This window comes from Giraffa tippelskirchi, chromosome 5, assembly GCF_054371585.1.
Source record: "Giraffa tippelskirchi isolate mGirTip1 chromosome 5, T2T-mGirTip1v1.2.pri, whole genome shotgun sequence".
Lineage (NCBI taxonomy): Eukaryota > Metazoa > Chordata > Mammalia > Artiodactyla > Giraffidae > Giraffa > Giraffa tippelskirchi.
The window spans coordinates 17,569,433-17,590,744 of record NC_137279.1 but is presented as its reverse complement, the minus strand read 5'-3'; the positions used below and the strand labels follow the sequence as shown (position 1 = coordinate 17,590,744).

The following is a 21,312-nucleotide window of genomic DNA, read 5'->3' as shown; positions in this document are numbered from 1 at the left end:
TCTTCTTCTGTAAATTGTCTCTACCCTTGCCATTTTTGTTGCTAGAGTAGCACAGAAATTTTTCATGGCTCTGTCTTCATAAGGTCAGGGACAGAGTATGTGAACCTCAGCACCAGGAATGGTGATTTACAGTATTTTCATTTTTCATAAAATATTAACCAGTCTCAGCCTGGTTTCTTTCATGCTTGGAGGCCATGAGCTAATTTGCATAGCTGGCAAGGTAAAAATAACTTCAGAGCTGAAAAGAAAGAGCTTTGCCATCGAGTTATATTTGTACCCTGGGTGTCAGCACTTGTACAAGGGGCAGCAGTTTCTTCGTCTAGACTCCATTATTAATGAACACACTCCACTGTTCCTTATAAATAGAAAAAGGTGCTCTTTTAAATTCCTTTCTGAGAAAATGCCCATGCCACTTAGTTCTTCAGCTAGGAGAGCAACCTCTTAATTCCTCTAACAACTCAGCATTTTATTTATTCACAATGAAAGTGCGATTAAAACCACTTACATTGTTTGTGCTTACATACTCTATCAAATAGATTTGGGTAACAATTAAAAGAGTTCTTGTATATAAGCACAATTCTTTTTAATTATTAAAATTGCTTGTATTTTATTGTATTCCAAATAGGTGGTATGGGGTATGACTCAGAAGTACTGGAATGAATTTTGGTTTAATGACTCTAAAAAGTAAAAAGCATTTTGTTTCCTCTGACAAACAGCTTAGTTCATTTGGGTGCTCTATAGACAGCTGATATTTTAGAATAACTTTATGGCTGCCTCTTCATCATGCATTATAATTGTAGGTTTGTCTTCTATGCAAGTACAGGAAATTATCTAGGTATTTTTTTTAATACTTGTCATCCTAGAAGAGAGAAAGTCTGTGCCTGTCATGCAAAGTTGTCTCTTACACATTGTAGGCAGAACTAGAAAAGTGGAACAATGGACAAATATATTTTTTTTCCTAAAATTTATGGATCCATGCTTTGTCTGAAAGAGTCATTGATTTGAGAATATTTTATAAATTCAGATTCTTTCAGCCAGATACTTCCCAGACATCCAAAAAAAAACTCCTTTCCCCAACACTCTATGAGAAAGTAGAGTTTTATTACTTAGGCTTTTCTTTTCCGCCTACTTTGAAGGATCCTTCAGCCAGCCCTCTACCCGGGGTTAACTTGTACTCATCAGCATTTGATGTCTTGAGAAGAGGCTTCTGAGTCTTTCCAGGACTGTGAATGTGCGTAATTTTTCAGTCTTTTCAAAGCTGGAGAGAGAGCAGAGTTTCAGTATGTTAGGGATTAAGCCACCTACTAAGGTGGCATTCAGAAAAGCAACTGCACATCCTCTAATTGATATATTGACCTCATGCCAGGGATATGTTTCTGAGTTTTTCCTTGTTTCTCATGTAGATGACTTGGCTCTTGTCTGACCATGCTGGTTGTATCAAGTTCTTCACTTTGGTTTCTTATCCAGATGGTATGAATCTGGACAGAATAGGTGAGTGTGTCATTGTGAGTGACAGAAATCAGATTTGGATTGCTTTAAGCAGGGAGAGACTTTTCAAAAAAAAAAAAAAAGGACCACCATGTTGCAGAACTGTTAGGAAGAGTTGGGACTCAGGAACTGCAAGAACAGGGTGCCATCTCCAACAGAATTCCCTCCTTCCTCTTACATCAGTGGGATCAGCTTTCTTCTCTCTCGCTGTAGCCAGCTTTGTTCTGTGAGAGCAAACACGGATGAGGACAGCCCTTTATTCTATGTCTTATATTTTATTTCATAGCTGCTTCAGGAGAGTTCAGCCAAACTCTAGTCCTGAGTCTAAACATCTCAGTAGCCTCCCTGTCCCTGTCAGCTGACCAGCAATGTCACATAAGAACATTGTTGTTTCTGAAAAGAATGACAGGTATAGAGTGATGGTGTTGAAGGAAAGGCATTAAGACCACAGGCGGCCACTCTGTATGGACAGTGCTGGGTTTTACAGCCGGCATCTGTAACCCAGCATTGGAGTTTGCTAGTGCATTCTTCTGCTGAGGCCAACATTAGAGGCTTGGCCCCCGCGTGGAGAATGAGCTCGGTTCTGTTCCTCAGCTGGGCTCTCTCTCTGGCTAGCCATCTCACAGATGCTTATTCCTGGTCCTGCGGGAGACCTGGTGAGAGAAACTGTGTGGGTGGTAGATCCACAGAAATCCCTCACCGCTACTAGCCAAACAACTCAAAGAACATGTATTTATGTTAGTGAGTTCTTATAATGTGGGATTTCCCTCTCCAGCAATTCTCCTCCTTTGCCAGCTCTCTGAAGCACAGTTTTGGTAACATTCATATGATGGTGCAATCACAGGACACCATAAGGCTCTACAGAGAGGCAGCTCAGTGGTCATCCAAGAGAAGACATTTGTCAAATGTATGTGCCTTTGGGATCTATTTCTAGCGATTAGCCCTTATCTTTTGTAGCTACTGAAAGCTCTCCAAATTTGGAATCTAAATTTCTGGGTTTGAGTCTCAATTTGACTATTCACAATACTACCTTAGTGCCCATGGGCTAGCTAGTTTCTCTCTGTGAGCCTTAGTTCTCACACTTATAAAATAGGATATAATGGTATTGCTATGGAGCAGGACTATGGAAGCTATGAAGCAGAACTGAGGCAGTTTTCTTTTATCATCATCGTCATCACCTAGTCCTAAATGACAGTCATATAGTTACTGCCTATCGCTTGGCATGTCTCCTTGCTGTGTCTGAGTGAAAATCAGGGACTTTCTTACAAAAAAGAAAGAAACTTGGTACCGTTGGTAGAAACTTGACCTTTGTTTCCACTACTGTAAGGTTAAGGAGCTAAAACCCTCCTTTGTACATTTCTGTGTTCTTCATCTTGCATCATTTGGGGAAATTTTTCTGTTGGATTAAGGCTTCCTTTGGAGACACCACAGAGGGTAAGTTTTATGCATCCCCTCGGAGATGTTTTTGGGCTTCCCTGGTGGCTCAGACAGTAAAGAATCCGCCTGCAATGCGGGAGATATGGGTTTGATCCCTGGTTGGGAAGATCTCCTGGAGGAGGGCATGGCAACCCACTCCAGTATTCTTGCCTGGGGAATCCCCATGGACAAAGGAGCCTGGTGGGCTGCATTCCATGGGATTTCAAAGAGTCAGACATGACTGAGCAACTAAGCACTGAAGATGTTTTAAGAAGAAAGCAGAAGGGAGTTTTCATCACTGCTGGAGGTCCCTCAAAATCATGACAGTGGCTAAAGGTCATCCTGGAAGACTCTCCATTTCTGTCTGAGAGGAGCTGTGTGTACTTCTTCCAGAGTGGATGGAGATTAGTTGTGAAGCACATGCATTGTCTTTGGCCAGGCTATTGCTTAGCTGAGAGTTTCTCTTATGGTACTCGCTCTAAACTACCCTACTGAGGTAGGGGTGCCCTTCGTAGACATTTGCTGATGTTTAGAGACATTCGTAGTTGTCATAACTTGAGGAGAGGGGATAGAGTAGGGCATGCTACAAGCATCTAATGGGTAGAGGCCAGAAATGTTGCTCAGTATCCTACAATGTAGTCTGGATCATTAAGATCTTTTTTGTATAGTTCTTCTGTGCATTCTTGCCACCTCTTCTTAATATCTTCTGCTTCTTTGCCCATCTTTGCATGAAATGTTCCTTTGGTATCTCTAATTTTCTTGAAGAGATTTCTAGTCTTTCCCAGTCTATTGTTTTCCTCTATTTCTTTGCATTGATCACTTAGAAAGACTTTCTTGTCTCTCCTTGCTCTTCTTTGGAATACTGCATTTAGACAGATATATCTTTTTGTCCTTTGCCTTTCACTCCTCTTCTTTTCTCAGCTTTTTTAAAGACCTTCTCAGACAACCCTTTTGCCTCTTTGAATTTCTTTTTCTTGGGGATAGTTTTGATCACTGCCTCCTGTACGGTGTTACAAACCTCTGACCATAGTTCTTCAGGCACTCTGTCTGTCAGATCTAATCCCTTGAATCTATTTGTCACTTCCATTGTATAATAGTACAGGATTTGGTTTAGGTTATACCTTAATGGTCTAGTGGTTTTCCCTACTTTCTTCAATTTAAGTCTGAATTTTAAAACAAAGAATTCATGATTTGAGCCACAGTCAACTCCTAGTCTTGTTTTTGCTGACTTTGGCTGCAAAGAATATAATCAATCTGATTTTGGTATTGACCATCTGGTGATGTCCATGAGAGTAATTTCTTGCATTGTTGGAATAGGGTATTTGCTATTACCAGTGCTTTTGACTGTGTGGATCACAGCAAACTGTGGACAATTCTTGAAGAGATAGGAATACCAGACCACCTTACCTGCCTCCTGAAAGATATATATGCAGGTCAAGAAGCATCGTTTAGAACTGGACATGGAACAATGGACTGGTTCCAAATTGGGAAAGGAGTACGTCAAGGCTGTATATTGTCACCCTGCTTATTTAACTTATATGCAGAGTACATCATGAGAAATGCTGGGCTGGATGGAGCTCAAGCTGAAATCCGGATTGACAGGAGAAATATCAATAACCTCAGATATGCAGATGATACCACCCTTATAGCAGAAAGCAAAGAGGAGCTAAAGAGCATTTTGATGAAAGTGAAAGAGAAGAGTGAAAAAACTGGCTTAAAACTCAACATTCAAAAAACTAAGATCATGGCATCTGGTCCCATCACTTCATGGCAAATAGATGGGGAAAAGATGGAAACAGTGACAGAATTTATTTTCTTGGGCTCAAAAATCACTGTAGATGGTGACTGTAGCCATGAAATTAAGAGACGCTTGCTCCTTGGAAGAAAAGCTATGACAAACTTAGATAGCATATTAAAAAGCAGAGACAATGCTTTGCTAACAGAGGTCTATATAGTCAAAGCTATGGTTTTTCCAGTAGTCATAAGGCTAAGTGCCGAAGAATTGATGCTTTTAAATTGTGGTGTTGGAGAAGACTTTTGAGAGTCCCTTGAACCACAGGGAGATCCAACCAGTCAATCCTAAAGGAAATAAGTCCTGAATGTTCATTGGGGAACTGTTGCTGAAGCTGAAGCTCCAATATTTGGCCACCTGATGGGAAGAACTGACTCATTTGAAAAGACCCTGATGCTGGGAAAGATTGAAGGTGGTAAGAGAAGGGGACAACAGAGGGTGAGATGGTTGGATGGCATCACCAATTTGATAGACATGAGTTTGAGCAAGCTTTGGGAGCTGGTGATGGACAGGGAGGCCTGGCGTGCTGCAGTCCATGGGACTGCAAAGAGTCAGACATGACTGAGTGACTGAACTGACCGGATCCTAAAGCCCACTCCCCGAGACATCTGATCTCAAATGTCAATACACCATCGTCTCCTTGGTGTGATGTGGTTTGATCATTGAACTTTCTTTGGTGGGAAAGGAAAGAGGCTTTTTAGGCTATGATTTTATTGTTCATCAGAAGGCATATTTTTGGACTCCTCCATATCTACTAAGATTCTTATGAAACTTAATCAGGAATCCCATTTTCAAATATAGAAAGGGTTGTCTTCTCTTTATTAAATACAGAACTACTTGTTCCCTATTGGAAATAGGGAACCACTCCTTCTCTACTGGTAAGGAGCTACTTGACCTTGCCCTTCTTCCCATTCTCCTGAGAAATGTTAGGGCTTTTGGGTATGATTTATTATCTGCAGACTTAGAAGAAAATCCATGCTCCACTCTGACCTAAGCCAAAAACAATCCGAATGAACAACCAAAAAAAAAAAAAAAAAAACAACCCAAAACAAATGGCTGCCTCAAGATGATTTTGAGGTTAGCATATGTATGTGATCTCCTTATGACTGCCATTCCTGGGGACAGCAAGATGCTCGTGCTACTTCAGGTACCATCGGAAGGAGCAGGGTCTCTCCTAGAATGGTGTGTCTGCAGTTCTTGGAAAGCACTCAGCCTTTCAAAGCAGACTGTTTCATTGTTCTGGGAAAACACCAAGAATGGTGCCATTAAAGCAGCAATCCACGTTGGTCCACCTCGTCGTCTCCTTAGAGAGAAGGAGTGTGTGTATTGGCTGGTCTCTACATCTGGATTTTTCAAATTGTGGACCAAACCCCATTAGAGTTTCATGAAAGCAAGATAGCTGGTTGTACCCAGCATTAAACAAAAGGGAGAAAGGAAGACTTGAAGAGAAAATATGAGTGTATTATACATGGAAAGTATAAGTATTATTTTATGAAGTATTATACAATTATATAATGTATATGCCTCCTGGCTTGTGATGTAAAATGTGTTTCCAACTGTAGGCTGTGGCAAAAAAGATTTGAAAATCATTGCTGTTTACGCTTTTACTTCTGTTCTAAGAACTTGGGTCAGATGAAGCCCCACAGCATATTTTCCCTTACACTGAAGGCCTGAGTTCCCTCCTGCACACATTCCTGAACCAGTCACTACTCAGGACAGTGGATAATTTGCTTAGACTAGTCTCTGTACACTCTCTAGGGCAGGAGAGGGGCCTGGCCTCTCTAGTTGGCATAAACAGAGAATATCTGAGGATATCTCTGTTATCTGGGAAGATTATTGTAGGGGAGACACATAGTGGCTGCTGCCTGGGAAGGGCCTCTGGGGCTTCTTCCTGACCCAGGGATCGAACCTGGGTCTCCTGCATTGCAGGTGGATTCTTTACTGTCTGAGCCACCAGGAAAGCCTCTGGGGCTAGAAGGTGCCATTAATGCAGGTACAGAGACCAAGGTAGACACTCAATTACTGCAGCTGGGGCTGGGGAGAAAATGAGGAACCAGTGGTTAAATCAAATTCTTTGGAGCTCAGAGTAGCAATGGGTAACCTGATGTCCCATCACCAAATGTAAACTTGGAACTTTTGAGCACTGACAGGCTTGGTCCAAACATTTAATAGCCTAGAAAGTCTTGTTTGGTGGTGGTTTAGTCACTAAGTTGTGTCTGACTCTGTGACCCCATGGACCCCACCAGGCTCTTCTGTCCATGGGATTTCCCAGGCAAGAATACTAGAGTGGGTTGCTATTTTATTTTCCAGGGGATCTTCCCAACCCAGGGATTGAACCCATATCTCCTGCATTGTAGGTGGATTCTTTACCACTGAGCCACTGGGAAGCCCATATAAAGTCTTCTTTATTTGATATTTTTTCCCTTCTCTGCAGCCTCTCCACTCTCCATTCTTCCCCAGACCACTAGGTTCCAGCCATAAAAGCCCTTGTTTGAGTTTTCAAGTATAACGATCTCCTTTTCCCCCTAGGCCTTCTGCACATGCCTTTTCCTATGTCTGGGTGTTCTCCCCCTATTGCTTCCTCTGACCTACTCATACTTCATCTCTGAGCTCATATGCCATTTCCACAGGAAAGTCTTTTTTCCTTTCCTTCCCAAAGTTGTGATTTATGTAGTGCCTATTTCTTTCATTAAGTTTCACGAAGACAACCACCATCTTTATCCTGTCCTCCATTGTAATGCCAGTATGCACTCAATACATGTCAGTAGATTGTAGATGTGTTCTGGGCTCTGGGCTCTGGGGTGGAGCTAAGCCTAAATGGGATCAAGGGGTCCCAGCATAAGGGCTGGGGAGGAAGAAGAGGCAGCTTGCAGTGTCTGGGAACTGGGCTGAGCCTGACACCTGTTTTATCTTTTCCACCCTCACTCTTCTCCCTCAAATATATTTTGGTCAAGTAGAATTTTGGAGAGGGAAGACTTGTCTCTATTTGAGTAATTTAATATACACTGACTTTTTGTTTTTGAAAAAATAAAATGTTTAGAAATTGATTCCCAGATCAAATCATACCTTTCAGTAATTTATTTAAAAGTAATGGAGAGCCAAACATCAGGTATAATTCAGTAGATTTTCATACATTATCATTATGTGCACATGTGGTTAAATGGGTGTCCAGTTACACATACGAGTGCCTGTGGACACATTCACAGCTCCATGGGCAAGTCCAGCCAATCTGTCCCAGTGGGGATGTATTTGTACTCATTTATCCCTGAGTCAAAAAAAAAAAACCAACTATGATAAATGATAAAAAAAAAAAAAGAAAAATTCATCCCTGAAACATTTATCCCTGAGTGAGGGCTTCCCTGGTAGCTCAGCTGGTAAAGAATCCGCCTGCAATGAGTTTGATCCCTGGGTTGGGAAGATCCCCTGGAGAAGGAAATGGCAACCTACTCCAGTATTCTGGCCTAGAGAATTCCATGGACTGTAGAGTCCGTGGGGTCACAAAGAGTTGACCACAACTGAGTGACTTTCAATTTCACTTCATCCCTGAGTCAAGGGTGTTTCTTGGGTACCACTCTTGCACATTGTTAGGATAAGAGCGGTAGTAGATGGCAACATGGAGAAGGCAATGGCACCCCACTCCAGTACTCTTGCCTGGAAAATCCCATGGACAGAAGAGCCTGGTAGGCTGCAGTCCATGGGGTCGCGAAGAGTCAGACACGACTGAACGACTTCACTTTCACTTTTCCCTTTCATGCATTGGAGAAAGAAATGGCAAGCCACTCCAGTGTTCTTGCCTGGAGAATCCCAGGGACAGCGGAGCCTGGTGGGCTTCCGTCTGTGGGGTCGCACAGAGTCGGACACGACTGAAGCGACGCAGCAGCAGCAGCAGATGGCAACATGAAAGGCAGTTCCTGCCATCAAGGAGCTGGCTTTGAACTGTATTTTAAGGATCCAGGTCATGATCATTCATGGTCAGACTTTTGTTCTAAGATGCAAGAATGGTATGTGATTAAGTGTTAAATGTTGTGCAGGCTTCTGGATGGTCAGAGAAAGGGGAGATTTGTGTGAACTGCAGGGGTATATCACCAACTCATAGAGTTTTAGAGCAAGAAGGGGTCCAAGAGGGCTCTCTATCTGACTACCTCATTTTATAGATAAGAAAACAGATAGATGTCTTCTCTTCTTCCTTCACACCACCTATTAAATATATTCTATGAGCAGGCTGTAGTAGACATTATAATTTTTTTAGTTATCCTATATCCAGCTTCCCCCATGGTCCCTCATCTCCCTTTTGGGAGAATATTTTATTGTATGTGTTCTTTTTAGGGCTCTTTCTCACCCTGGAAGTGGTGGAGTACTGTCCCTGTGCAGCCAGATAAAGTGTAAGGGGACATGTGACTTAAGCTCAACCACTTGCTTTTCTCCACATGGCTTTTAAGCTAGCAACTTTATGACATTAGTTTTCACTGGCAGAGATTAATATATTGCTAGGAATATCCACGGTGGCCCAGGAATCAGATGTCCTGGACTCTCTGACCTTTGTCCAGTGTATTAGTTTTCTATTGCTGCTGTAACAAATTACTACAAACTTAGTGACTTAAAAACATCAATTTTCTTATTCCAGAGGTCAGAAATCTTAGTTCCAGAGGTCAGAAATCCAAAATCATGGATTGGCCCCATCATCTCGGCCAAAATCATGGTATCGGCAAGACTGTGCTCCGGTCATAAGCTTTAGGAGAGAATCCATTTCTTAGTCTTTCTGAGCTTCTAGAACTGCACTTCCTGTGCTCTTTTTCCGTTTTCAGAGCCAGCAGCATAGCATCTGGCTTCACTCAGCGTTTTGCCTTCTTTCTAGTCAAGTCTTCCTGTGCCTCCCTGTGCCTTTTAAGGGCACTTATGATTGCTTTTAGGGTCTACTTAGATAATCCAGAGTAATCTCCCCATCTCCAAATCCTTTAATCACATCTGCAAAACCTTTTTGTCATATCAGGTAATGTTAACATTCACAACTTTCAGGTATTAAGACCTGGTTGTCTTTGGGAAGCATTATTCAGCCAACTACACAAAGATTTCTGCTTTTCTGTTTTCCCACCTTGGTCTTCCAATATGCCTTCAATTCTGTGAGATCCTGATATCTTCTCAGTGTACTTGTTTGGGATTTGTTTGCTTAAGAAAGCTAACAGTTGTTTCTGTTGCTTACAACCAGAACCCTATGTGGTAAATCAGCACTGTGTGAAGAACTACAAGCAGCCTCTTTTAAACAACATCAACCTTCTTAGAAAGGCACTGTCCCCATTTTACAGATAAGGAAGCCAAAGCTCAGAGAGATAATTGCATAAGGCCAGACAGCTGGTGTGAGTGAGAGAACTGGTATTTAAAACCAGCCAGTATGACTGGAGAACATGTGCTCAACTTTCTCAGAATCCTAGTTCAAGTCTCTTTTGATGGTGGACCTTTTCCAAGGACGGGCAGGATTTCATCTGGGCCCTGAAGTCTGGGTCTTATTATTGTGGCAGGGGAGAGATGGCATGAGAAAGTCAGTCTAGGCAAGAGGGAGGCTGGAGAGTAAAAGGTAAATCCAAGAGATGCAGAAGAGGAAGGATAGGGTGGACTTTGATGCCCCATTGGAGGTAAAATAGTAAAAAGAGATGAAGGAGCCAACCCCCTAGGGAACACTTTTAAGTGAACAAAGCAACTCATTTCTATTGACTTCCCAAGGAAATGGTATCCTGACTCAACTCTGGGTTGGAATCCAACTTGAAATCTGTGCCTTCCGGCCTCCTCCTGGTCTCCCCTTAATATGGGCAGGATAAATACCTAATCCCTTTTGCTACTATTCATCACTCCTTTTGCCTACATGTGAACAACTTGGCTTTCAAATGCTAATGAGGTCCTCCCTTGGGACTTATATGGTCAGAGCCAAAACCAGTGATTTCTGGCGCTCAGGAGGGAATTCTCTGCCTGGTGCTAACACTCTGGCACTTTTGTTTCTTCTCAGAAGAGAGCTTGAATGTTTGTTTAGGGATGAGGCAACCCTGGAGAAGGAGGCTCCTCACTTGGTCATGTCACACCACCACTGAAGTAGAGAGGTACGTGAGATGCCTACCTAAATTTGAATTTCAGAGAAGCAGCGAGTCATTTTTAGTGTAATATTTGCACAGTGCTTTGAGCCATTTTAATCCGCCTGCAATGCAGGAGACCCTGGTTCGATTCCTGGGTTGGGAAGATCCACTGGAGAAGGGATAGGCTACCCACTCCAGTGTTCTTGATCTTTCCTTGTGGCTCAGCTGGTTAAGAATCTGCCTGCAATGTGGGAGACCTGGGTTCAATCCCTGGGTTCGATCCCTGGGTTGGGGAGATCCCCTGGAGAAGGGAAAGGCTACCCAGTCCAGTATTCTGGCCTGGAGAGTTCCATGAACTGTATAGTCCATGGGGACACAAAGAGTCGGACACAACTGATCAACTTTCACTTCACTTGGGGCACTTTTGGCCATGGGAGAGTGAAAGTGAAAGTATCAGTCACTCAGTTGTGTCCAACTCTTTGCAAACCCATGGACTATAGCTCTCCAGGATCCTCTGTCCATGGGATTCTACAGGCAAGAATACTGGAGTGGGTTGCCATTCCCTTCTCCAGGGGATTTTCTCTGCCCAGGGACAGAACCCATGTCTCCCACATTGCAGGCAGACTCTTTACCATCTGAGCCACCAAGGAGGGTACAGTGAAATACGCATGTGCAAAGAGACTGCTAGACTTGGATTGACCAGGAGACTGAGACAGAACCCCATGGTCACCAGGAAGACAGGGTTGCAGAAATCGTCGGGTGACGACTTGGGAAGGGGCCTTTGGTTGTAATTGTCCGGAGCATCACTCCATCATCTGCTGCGCTGTGCCACTGGGTGAAGGTCAGACCACACCCTCAGGGTCATATATCAGCTTCCACTCTCTTCTTACCTGCTGACACCTACAAGCAAAAATGTTCGAGGTAGGGCTGAACCCTGACATTCATCAGGAAACAGTTTTGGCACATTCATAGCATGTAGAGCACAGTGTCTGTGCTGGTGCTGGTCAGCGGTTTGTCTGCTCACTGACTGTCCTCGGCCTTGGAGATCGAGTAGTAATTAAGACCCCCTCTGTGTCCAGAGCTCTCCACCAGGTTCTGTGCTCATGGTGACAAAAGAAGTGAAGAACACAGCCTCAGAGTGCACATCTATGCCTCTTGGGATGTTGGAGAGCTTAGCTTTTATTAACTTGGAACTGGACTCCTACTCAGGGGCCTCGCTGTGACCTTGTGGAGCACCTGTCCCATCCTGTGTGTTTGTTGAGATGCTGCGGCAGTCACCACCTGGGACTCAAGGAGCCTGGTACCCTGCTGGTCCTGACAGTGATGCAGTCAAGTCTGTGGGAGTTAGCGGTATGTGGCCTTGGAATGAAGGAAGCCAAGTTCTCTGGCTTGTTTGGGGACCAAACCCTGTGACCTTGGTATTTTTAGCAAAGCACTGGACTGCGGAACAGTGGAGCTGCCAGGGACCCAGAAGATGCTGCCGGCATACTGGCAGAGAGGGAAAACGATTGGCTTTGATCTCACAAGAGAACTGACTTTAATGCCTGGTCTTGCCTTTTATTAGCAATTTAATTTTCTTCTGAGCCTCAGTTGCCTCCCCTGTGAAATGGACTGGATAGTAACATCAGGATATTTTGGAGGATTTAATGAGATAACATATTGGAAAGTGCTTGCAGATGGTAAGCTCTGTATTGGTCACCGCAGTGTTTCCCATTCTCATGGCCCTTTGTAAACACCTGTGTTATGACACTCTTTACGGTGAATTATAGTCATTACATTTCTGTGTGTCTCCTTCCACTAGACTGAGGGCCAGGGCGTTTTTCCTATGGTTCACTTTCCTGGAGCCTCTCACGTAGGCCTCCTCTGGACGAGGCTCAGAGTTGAGCTGAGTAACCTTTAGAACTTGGGTTTTGCTAGGAGACAGGTCTTTGAATTTTAAGTCTTCCTCCCTTGCTCTCTCCATTTTCTGACTCTCCCACTGAGGGCCGGACCGACCCTGTCCTGTGGGGTCTGTTTGAGAGCAGGCATCTTAGTGGTCCATCAGAAGCTTGTCATTAGACCTGAAATGCTTGAGGACAGATTTCCAGTGCTGTCCTATATGCTCAAACAGGCATGGGTTTGGGTAGCAAACTGGCTCTGATCTCTGCATTGATAACTTCTAGGGTTTCTGTGGTATTTCTGTTCATTTTATCTCAGTTTTAACATGGTGATTGATTTCCTCAGTGCAGTTCAATACCTTGAGCATTTTTTGAGCACCTTTTCCTTGCTAGACCCTGGGCTGGGTGTTGGGCATGTTGAGGTGAGGAAGACAGTGTCTCCAGCTGAGGTAGTCTGGATCTCAGAGGGGAGGCAGGTGAGAAAACAGAGGCTTCCTCTAGGATGTGGTAAGGGCAATGACAGTGGTGGGGACAGAATTTTATAGGAGTTCAGAATAGGGCCCTTTTCCTTAGTTGTCTTTTGGAGCCCATTGCTGTTGTTTCTAACAGATGGATGGGGGAGCCAGATGGTGATCCTTGCCCTCGAGGATGGTTTGAACACTAGGAGAAAGCCCGTGCCAAACGTGCATCAGCCAGAGGTTCAGTTGACAGCCCTCCTGCACTGGATGAAAGAGAAGAAAGTTTCAAGGGCCAGGGGGGCACAGAGCCAGAGGTGCACGACCTGTCTGAAGAATGAAGGGTTTTGGAGGCCTGGGGAGAGGTTGGTTGAGCCAAGGGCTGCACTTGGTAAAGAGGGCCTGGACACATCTCATGGCCGGCTGCTTCTTTCTTTGACGTTAGCTTTACTTTTCTCCCCTTTCCCACGTCATCATCCCTGTTCCTGACGGGTGCTTCTCCACCAGCTCTTATTTCTTCTCATCGCCTTTCTTGCTTTCACCTCCACGTGTTCTTCGACTGCTCACCACCCCCATCCCCCCATGCTCCTTTCCCTCTGCCGCTTTTTCTTCCTTTCTCTACCTGTGCCTGCTTGCCTTTTAATAACGTCCTTGACTTCCTACCTCCGTGTTTCAACATGTCCCTTGTGCGTCTCAGAGTTGGGGAGGAGACTTGCATTTTCAGTGGCCTTTCTTATGATGTGAAAGAGCATCTTGTGTGTACCTGGGTATCCTAGGAAACAGAATCCTGGTTTCTGAACGGGGCAGATTACTCACTGTGTTTGTAAGACAGCAAACCAGAGGGAAAGCATCCTCCGTGTGTGCCCCTCCAAAGACTGAGAGTACAGTGGGCTTTCCCTGTGAGCAGGATCAGGGAAGCATTGACCCCATTTTCATGGGGTTCTGATTCTCTATAACTATACCTATCCCTGAAGCTTCTCTTTCTCTCCTTTCCTTTTTTTTTTTTGTTTAATTTCTGTCCTGATTTTCAGTTCTATTTTCCGTGTTTCTCCTTGTTCTCTCTCTAGTCCCCCCCCCCGCCGCCCCCCCCTGCTAATTAGAAATTACATCAATCCACTGCTTAGTGTCTCTCTTTTGCCTTGGAAGATAGAATCAAAAGCTCCTTATTTTCAGATGAGCTTATGGAAGTTTGGGTTGGAAAAGACAGAGGAAACATATGAAGCTTGCCTAGCTCCTAAGATGCTTTAGAGACTAAGCTTTCTTTCTAGTTCCTGTTTTGAGGTTGGATCAACATAGTTATAGAACCTTAAAAGAAATCTCTATTGGCTATTTAAATAACCTTCAACCCAGTGTTGGAACCCTCTTTCCTTCATTAAGAAGGTTCTTCTACTTTGTCCTTGAATACTTTTAATGTTAGGAAGTCATTACCACATAAAGCAGCCCACTTGTTGGCTAGCACTGCTTGTTTCAAAGTTACTACTCGTGATTATAATCTGGATCTGTGTAATTTGTGCCTGTTGATCTCATCTGTGCATTCTCAAGATAATGCAACATAAACCTTTTGTTCATGTATTAAAGGAACTTCAAGGTATCTTCTTCAGTCCTTGAAATATTTTGGAGAGATTCCACTGAAAATAATTAAATGAAATAAACCATTCTTGCCACCCTTTTACTGTATAGAAAAGTCAGTTTCTGAATGACCCATTTCCCAGTAGTTCCATATAGCTGAAATTGTCCTGGAAGTTGTAAGGAAGAGAAAGAACTATCCTATACAAGGAACACTAAAATTAGACAAAATTATAAAAGCAATATTATTAACATTTGTGCTAGATATAATGTCTAGTTTGTTAGATATAATGTCTAGACATTAGATATAATGTCTACTTTGCACATTAAAGTTTAGAGAACACTCATAATATTCAATGCCATGTCATTTTATTTTTGTAAGTAGGCCATGGTACTCCCCCAGTTTGTAGATGAGGGTAGTGAGTTGAGGCTCATAGAGATTGACTGGCCGCAGGGCACCCAGTTCTCAAGTGCATGAGTCAGGACTGAACCCCAGTTCTGATTCTTAGTCTTCTGCTGTGTCTGTCGTAAATACTTAAGTGTCTTCGTCTCTCCAGAGTACCTGCAATGTCATGGGATTATATGAAATAAATTGTCTCCTCAAGACAAGGTACTTGGTGTACGTAATCTAATAGGATTGTTATGGATTTTTGTTTTGTGTGTGTCTGTTTCTGCATATGGCTGTGGAAGTACAAAAGTGGAGACAAAGAAACCAAATCCAGCTCAGGCAGTGATTTGGGGGCAATTATAAAAATACTATATGGGGACCAGTGATGCTATTCCCTAAGTATAAGCATCAGTGTGATTGATTTTGTTTGGTAAAAATTCAAAATGTCAAGGTAAAGAAGAATGAGTTATTCCTTTACTGCAGTTAATCCAGAGAAATTTCCTGAAGGAGATAGGAAACAGGGAATTCTAAGAAAATTTTAAATAAAAAATGTGAGGGCTTTGATAGATTGGAAAGTTGTTATTATTCAGTCGCTAAGTCGTGTCTGACTCTTTGCAGCCCCGTGGACTGCAGCATGCCAGGCTTCTCTGTCCTCTGCTATCTCCCAGAGTTTGCTCAAATTCATGTTCATCGAGTCAGTGATGCTATCTAAACCGTCTCATCCTGTGCTGCCCCCTTCTCCTTTTGCCTTCAGTCTTTCCCGGCATCAAGGTCTGGAAAGAGGGGAAGGTAATTGGCAAGAGTCAGAGGAGGGTGGGGAACATGATTTTGGGGCAAGAATGAGACAAATGCTGGGGACCTCGTGTTTTACTAATGACTTGAAACTAAGACTCCAATGTGATGATCAGTTTTCCTCCTTTGCAAAGTGAAACCCTGATGCGACTAAATTTAGTCTCGCTTGGAATCACTGGTGATTCACCCAAGCTCAGGTGCGCCCACACGCAGCTGGCATCAGCTCTCTGTGCTTCCCAGGCTGATCCTTCTCTAACCCAGCTCCCCCCTGCCATGGAGCTGGGGGAGAAAGCCAGACTGTGGTAACCTTGACCCTCTGTGTCTCCGTCTGCAGCATCCTGGCTACTGCGGGAACCCACTTCAACACCCATGTGGACCTGAGGACCCTCCGGGCCGTGCGTGTCCTGAGGCCCTTGAAGCTCGTGTCGGGGATACCTAGTGAGCATCTGTCTTTCCTCTTCCTCCTCTGCTAAGAGCTCTACTGTTGTGTCCTCAACCAGATCCAGGGATAAGCAAGAAGTAATTTCCCCAGAGAGGAAGCCCCTGCAGTAATAAATAGAGGAACTGTAGCAATCTGGCAATATCTTCCATTTTGAAATTTAGCAAATTTTTTCACATTTAAAAGATAATTCGATGCATGATAAGGGTGCTCGGGGCTGGTGCACTGGGATGACCCGGAGGGATGGGAGGGGGAGGGAGGTGGGAGGGGAGTTCCGGAAGGGGAACACATGTACACCCATGGTGGATTCATGTCAATGGCAAAACAAATACAATATTGTCAAGTTAAAAAATAGATAAATAAACTAATTTAAAAACTTAAAAAAAAAGATAATGAAAGATCTTTACAGAAAATGTGGAAAGGAAACAATACAAAATTGAAAATGAAGAGTACCCATTATCCTGTCACTGAGAAATCCATTTTGTTAACATTTTAGCATATTTCTTCATTCATTTTTTCCTGTGCATTTTAATGTATGTGGGATCATACTGTATTTTTGATTTTGGATCCCATCATGCACATTTGATTTTCCTGACACTAATAATTCTTCAAAAGTATGACTTTGAAATCTGTCTTATATTCTTTCTTATACCGTCCATGACTTGGGTAGTCCTTTCTACGTTACTATTCATTTAGGTTATTTCCAGCTTTTTTTTCTTTTTTTTTTTCCCTAAATAGAAATAGTGTGGTAACAAACATCTTTTGACTTAAATATTATTCAGATCTCTGATTATTTTCTTAGACTAGAATCCTGGAAGTGCAAGTTTTGGGTCCAAGGATACAGTATTTTATGAACAGTGGTTGTACTAATTGTGCTTCCACGACAATGAATGGGAGAGCTGGGTCTGAGATGAGAGTCATGGGGAAGATGAACTTTGTCCTTGTTCTTCCAGACTTACAGCCTAGTAAGGCAAGGCCTAATTCCCTTTGGGAAGGAAACACATTCTAGTAGGTTTCATCTATAAGAAGAGTCCAGAAGACAATGTGGATGAAATGAATAAGGGAAGGGTACTAGGCATGTAAGTGATCAGGAAATAACTGAAGAGGAGCAGGGGGTTGATTCCTCAGGGGATGGGTGATGGCAGTCTTTGGCTTGATGTGTCTTGGTTATCCCTTTGTGAATCATTTTCTCATCTCAGGACCAGTGGTTCTTTTCCCTCAAAGACTTGCCCCTTTCTCCTAGGAGAAGGTACACAGCCTTCCCTGTCAGGGGGTGCTAAGTGAGGGCTCCGTTCATCATTCTTCTTTCCTTTCAGGCCTGCAGATTGTGTTGAAGTCCATCATGAAGGCCATGGTGCCTCTTCTGCAGATTGGCCTTCTGCTCTTCTTTGCCATCCTGATGTTTGCTATCATCGGCTTGGAGTTCTACAGTGGGAAGTTGCACCGAGCTTGCTTCATGAACAATTCAGGTAGGGTCACTATTTGCTGGCTTCTCCTTCTTCCCTTCCTCTCTCCTTTGGTCATGGAGGTAATTTCAGGGCATTTGGAGGCTAATTGGAAAACAAAGTATGTCCCATCCCAACCCTAGAATTAGAAGCAGAGGCTTCCTAGTCATCAGCTTTATGAGGTACAACCAGCCTAAAGATCCCCATTGCACACTGATATTGCAAAGCAAATAACCTCTTAGGTTTATAGTCTGTTTCAAATAGAAGGTCTCAGCTGCCCTATCCCTCGGTAGAAGGCTATCAGAAGGCATGTCAAGAACCATCTGCCTGAAAAATTACCCTTTGTACAGGGGACTCTTTGGCTCACAGCCAGAAAGACCTCAGGAGTCTGAAGTCAGGCCTGGGGCCCTCCAGATCTTGAGGACGTTTTCCCTCCATGCTCAAACTCATGACATCCCCCCCTCTGCTGTCATCCATGCATAGTGTGGAAGAACTGAGGGAGTTCTGAGCATGACTTGGCAGTGGTGAAATTAGCGAGGTACACAAATCTCACATTCTTGTCTCTGTATCTTGTTTGTTCAAGTTGAGTAGAGTGCTTTAGGAAGAAGGACGGCAGAGGAGGGGTTGAATGAGCCCGATTAGGTATAACGTTTTTATGAAAAGAATCTTTAAAGGACACCCTCCATGTTGGATTTGTTTTAATTTTTGTCTTACTCCAAATGAGGGGTTTAGGCCAGAAAAGCAAGGAGTTAAGACCCATGAAAGGGACTGTAGTTTAAAATTGTTCCCAAGGAACCCAGAAACAACAGAGGGGCTATCCTGGAGTCTGAAGTTAGAAAATCAGTTAAGATTTTGCCTTCAGCTCAGACCGTTCTGGGTGATACCCAGTCCTGTAAATTCCTGTAGGGCTCAGGAGATGGTAGAAGATGTGACCTGCAGAAAGTGGGGGTGGGGGGATGTGTGGAGGAGGCTTCATTTTCAGAGCAGGTTGGGAAACACTGGGTTAAACACATTACAGTTTGCGAGCTGTGAGGTGTAGCAATGCCAGAGAAGGGTAGGAGCTGGAGACAAGGAGGATAAACCTTCTTGTGGGAAATAGAAATGCATGCTTGTGGTCTCCTGGGGTTATTTTCAGCGCATGTGAAGCATCACGTGGTTTATTCCCTACCCTCCAAATGTGTCTGCAGGTATACTAGAAGGATTTGACCCCCCTCACCCCTGTGGCGTGCAGGGCTGCCCAGCTGGTTATGAATGCCGGGACTGGATTGGCCCCAATGATGGAATCACCCAATTTGATAACATCCTTTTTGCTGTGCTGACTGTCTTCCAGTGCATCACCATGGAAGGGTGGACCACCGTGCTGTACAATGTAAGTAGAGCTGCAGAGGGGCCCGAGCAGAAGGGAAGGATCATGAAATTAGGCTCCTGACTTGGTTGGGGTTGGTTAGCTGGGGGAAAGGGAAGATTGGAAATGTGTATGGGGGTGTGCATGTGTGTGTGTGGACTCAACAGTGGTAAGGCTTAGAAGTTTCTGTGCCTCTGTTTTTGGCCTCTTGCTAATAAGCACACAGCTTCTTAATAAAGTTAGAAAATTACATGCCATATTTGGTGGGTGAACAATGCTAGTTAAATCAGATCAGCTCAGCCATTATAGAGTATGTTTTGCTACTGGTTTGATCTGATGGTAGGATTCAGTGAGGGGGTACCAAGAGTTACAGATTTCTTGGTTGCTGTCTTTAAAGAGCTTACCATTGGTCTGGAAAGATATTCCAGAAGTTCTCAATCCTGGCTGCCCATTGGAATCAGCTGGGAGGGAGCTTTAAAAATTTACACCACCTGGTCTCTACTCCAGACTAATTAAGTAGGAATAACTAGGGGTAAAGACTTGTCATTGTTTTTTTTTTTAAAGCTTCCTAGCTGATTCTAATATGTAGTCACTCTCAAGATCCATTGCATTACATGCTTGTAAGAAACATGCTTAGTTATAAGATTCACTAGGGATGCTTGTTAAAAATTCTGATTCACAGGCCCTTTGGAGATTTGATTTCATGTGGTGTCGGTGAGCTGAGCTATATGTTTTACACGTGCTTCTGGTGATTCCTGTGATCAGCCACGTTGGGAAGGTTCTAAGTTGATGCATAAGACAAGGCTGTCTAGCTGCCTGTCTGGGATGTTTGGAGATCCCTGCATGAGGACAGAAGTTAGGGTGACTACTTGAAGTGTCTTCTACCTCCCAGAGTCTGATCTTAATAAGTTATGAAAGGTATGGTGCAGAGTCTAAGTTCTAAAATGAAAGAGTAGGGAGTTATGTGGTTTGATGCTTAGGGGAGCCTAGGGAGGCAAAGCAATTTGGGCAAATTGTCTTTGTAAACAGGTGTTCATAAAGGTCTGTACTCTCCTATGCCTCCCAGCCATCCCACCCTAGGGCACATCTGTTTGAAGCAATCATCATCTCACTTGCCCTCCCCTAGCCTTCTTTACCCTAAGGCACCCTCAGATTCCTCAGATTCCTTCTAACCTGATTCTTCTATCCATATAGAAGTAATGGGTGGGACATGGGGTGATTTACAAAAAGCCCCCTTTAGACTGACTTCGGGACATTATCTATACTGGAAGGAAAAGAAATGCTGTCTCAGGAGAGACTCAACCAGATTGTCATGGAGAAAGAGCCAGGGTCTGCATAAGGCCCATACAAGTAGGTGCCTAGTAAATGCCCATCATTAACTTGGACCCATCCCCATGCCACATGAGCAAGGCAGGTGGGGCTTTGCAGAAAAGAGCCACAGGCTGTTCACCCCGATGATCTGGAGAGGTGTGAAGAAGTCCCAAGGACCAGCATATGCCTAGCAAGCCCAGGGGTTATGTGTGACCTAGAAAAACCTTGAGAACACTCTGGGATTCTTACCAGTTGTGGGGGTGGCAGGGAGGAGAGAAGGGAGACAAGGTTGATGAGGCCAGTCACTCCTTGCTTGAGATGTGAAGGCTGTCTTCAGGCCATGTCACTCAGATTAACCAGGCACCTCTGGAAATGACAGCACTGGGCCCCGCAGTGGCTGGTGTCATTTGTGGGGCTTTGGGCATGATGGCTTTCAATTATATGTGTAGACTCACCTAAGTGATGTGATAAATGGACTGAAAGCCCAAAAGAAGTGTTGCATTTGAAGATAACAGGTGAGATCTATCGGTCCTCCAGGGCCAAGACTCAGAAGTTACTGAGATAAGCAGGAATCAGTCATCACTTGGTTTAGTTCCTTTGTTCATTCATTCGTTAATTCTTTCAACATGTATTTGTGAGCACCTGTGATGTGTCAAGCACTGTGCTAGGCACTGGGGAAACAGAGGCAGAAAAAGTGCCATGGCCTCTGTGCTCTTGGTGCTCTCTTCAGATTCCAGCCTCTCTCTGGTTCTCTGTCCAGCAGAGGGATGGAGGTCGCAGAGGCAGTGAACTTGCTCTCCTCTCTAGGTGGGCCTCTACCGAGGAAGCAGGGAGAAGAGGTAGGATGGTGATCCTCTGAAACCTTTCATTGCATGGGCTCCCAGGACCTCAGACACACAGTACCTCTGACTTCCAGGCCCTCAGTCATTGAACTTC

At 43.9% G+C, this 21,312-nt stretch overlaps 1 protein-coding gene across 1 annotated transcript in view; it reads left to right on the top strand.

Annotated features, from left to right (window-relative positions):
• CACNA1E (calcium voltage-gated channel subunit alpha1 E) overlaps nucleotides 1-21,312 on the top strand; it is a 659,107-nt gene that overhangs the window by 417,910 nt on the left and 219,885 nt on the right. The window contains exons 10-12 of the mRNA XM_081485817.1: nucleotides 16,171-16,274; nucleotides 17,592-17,744; nucleotides 18,908-19,089. Coding sequence (XP_081341943.1) covers nucleotides 16,171-16,274; nucleotides 17,592-17,744; nucleotides 18,908-19,089 — 439 coding nt within the window. The remainder of the gene's footprint in view (nucleotides 1-16,170; nucleotides 16,275-17,591; nucleotides 17,745-18,907; nucleotides 19,090-21,312) is intronic.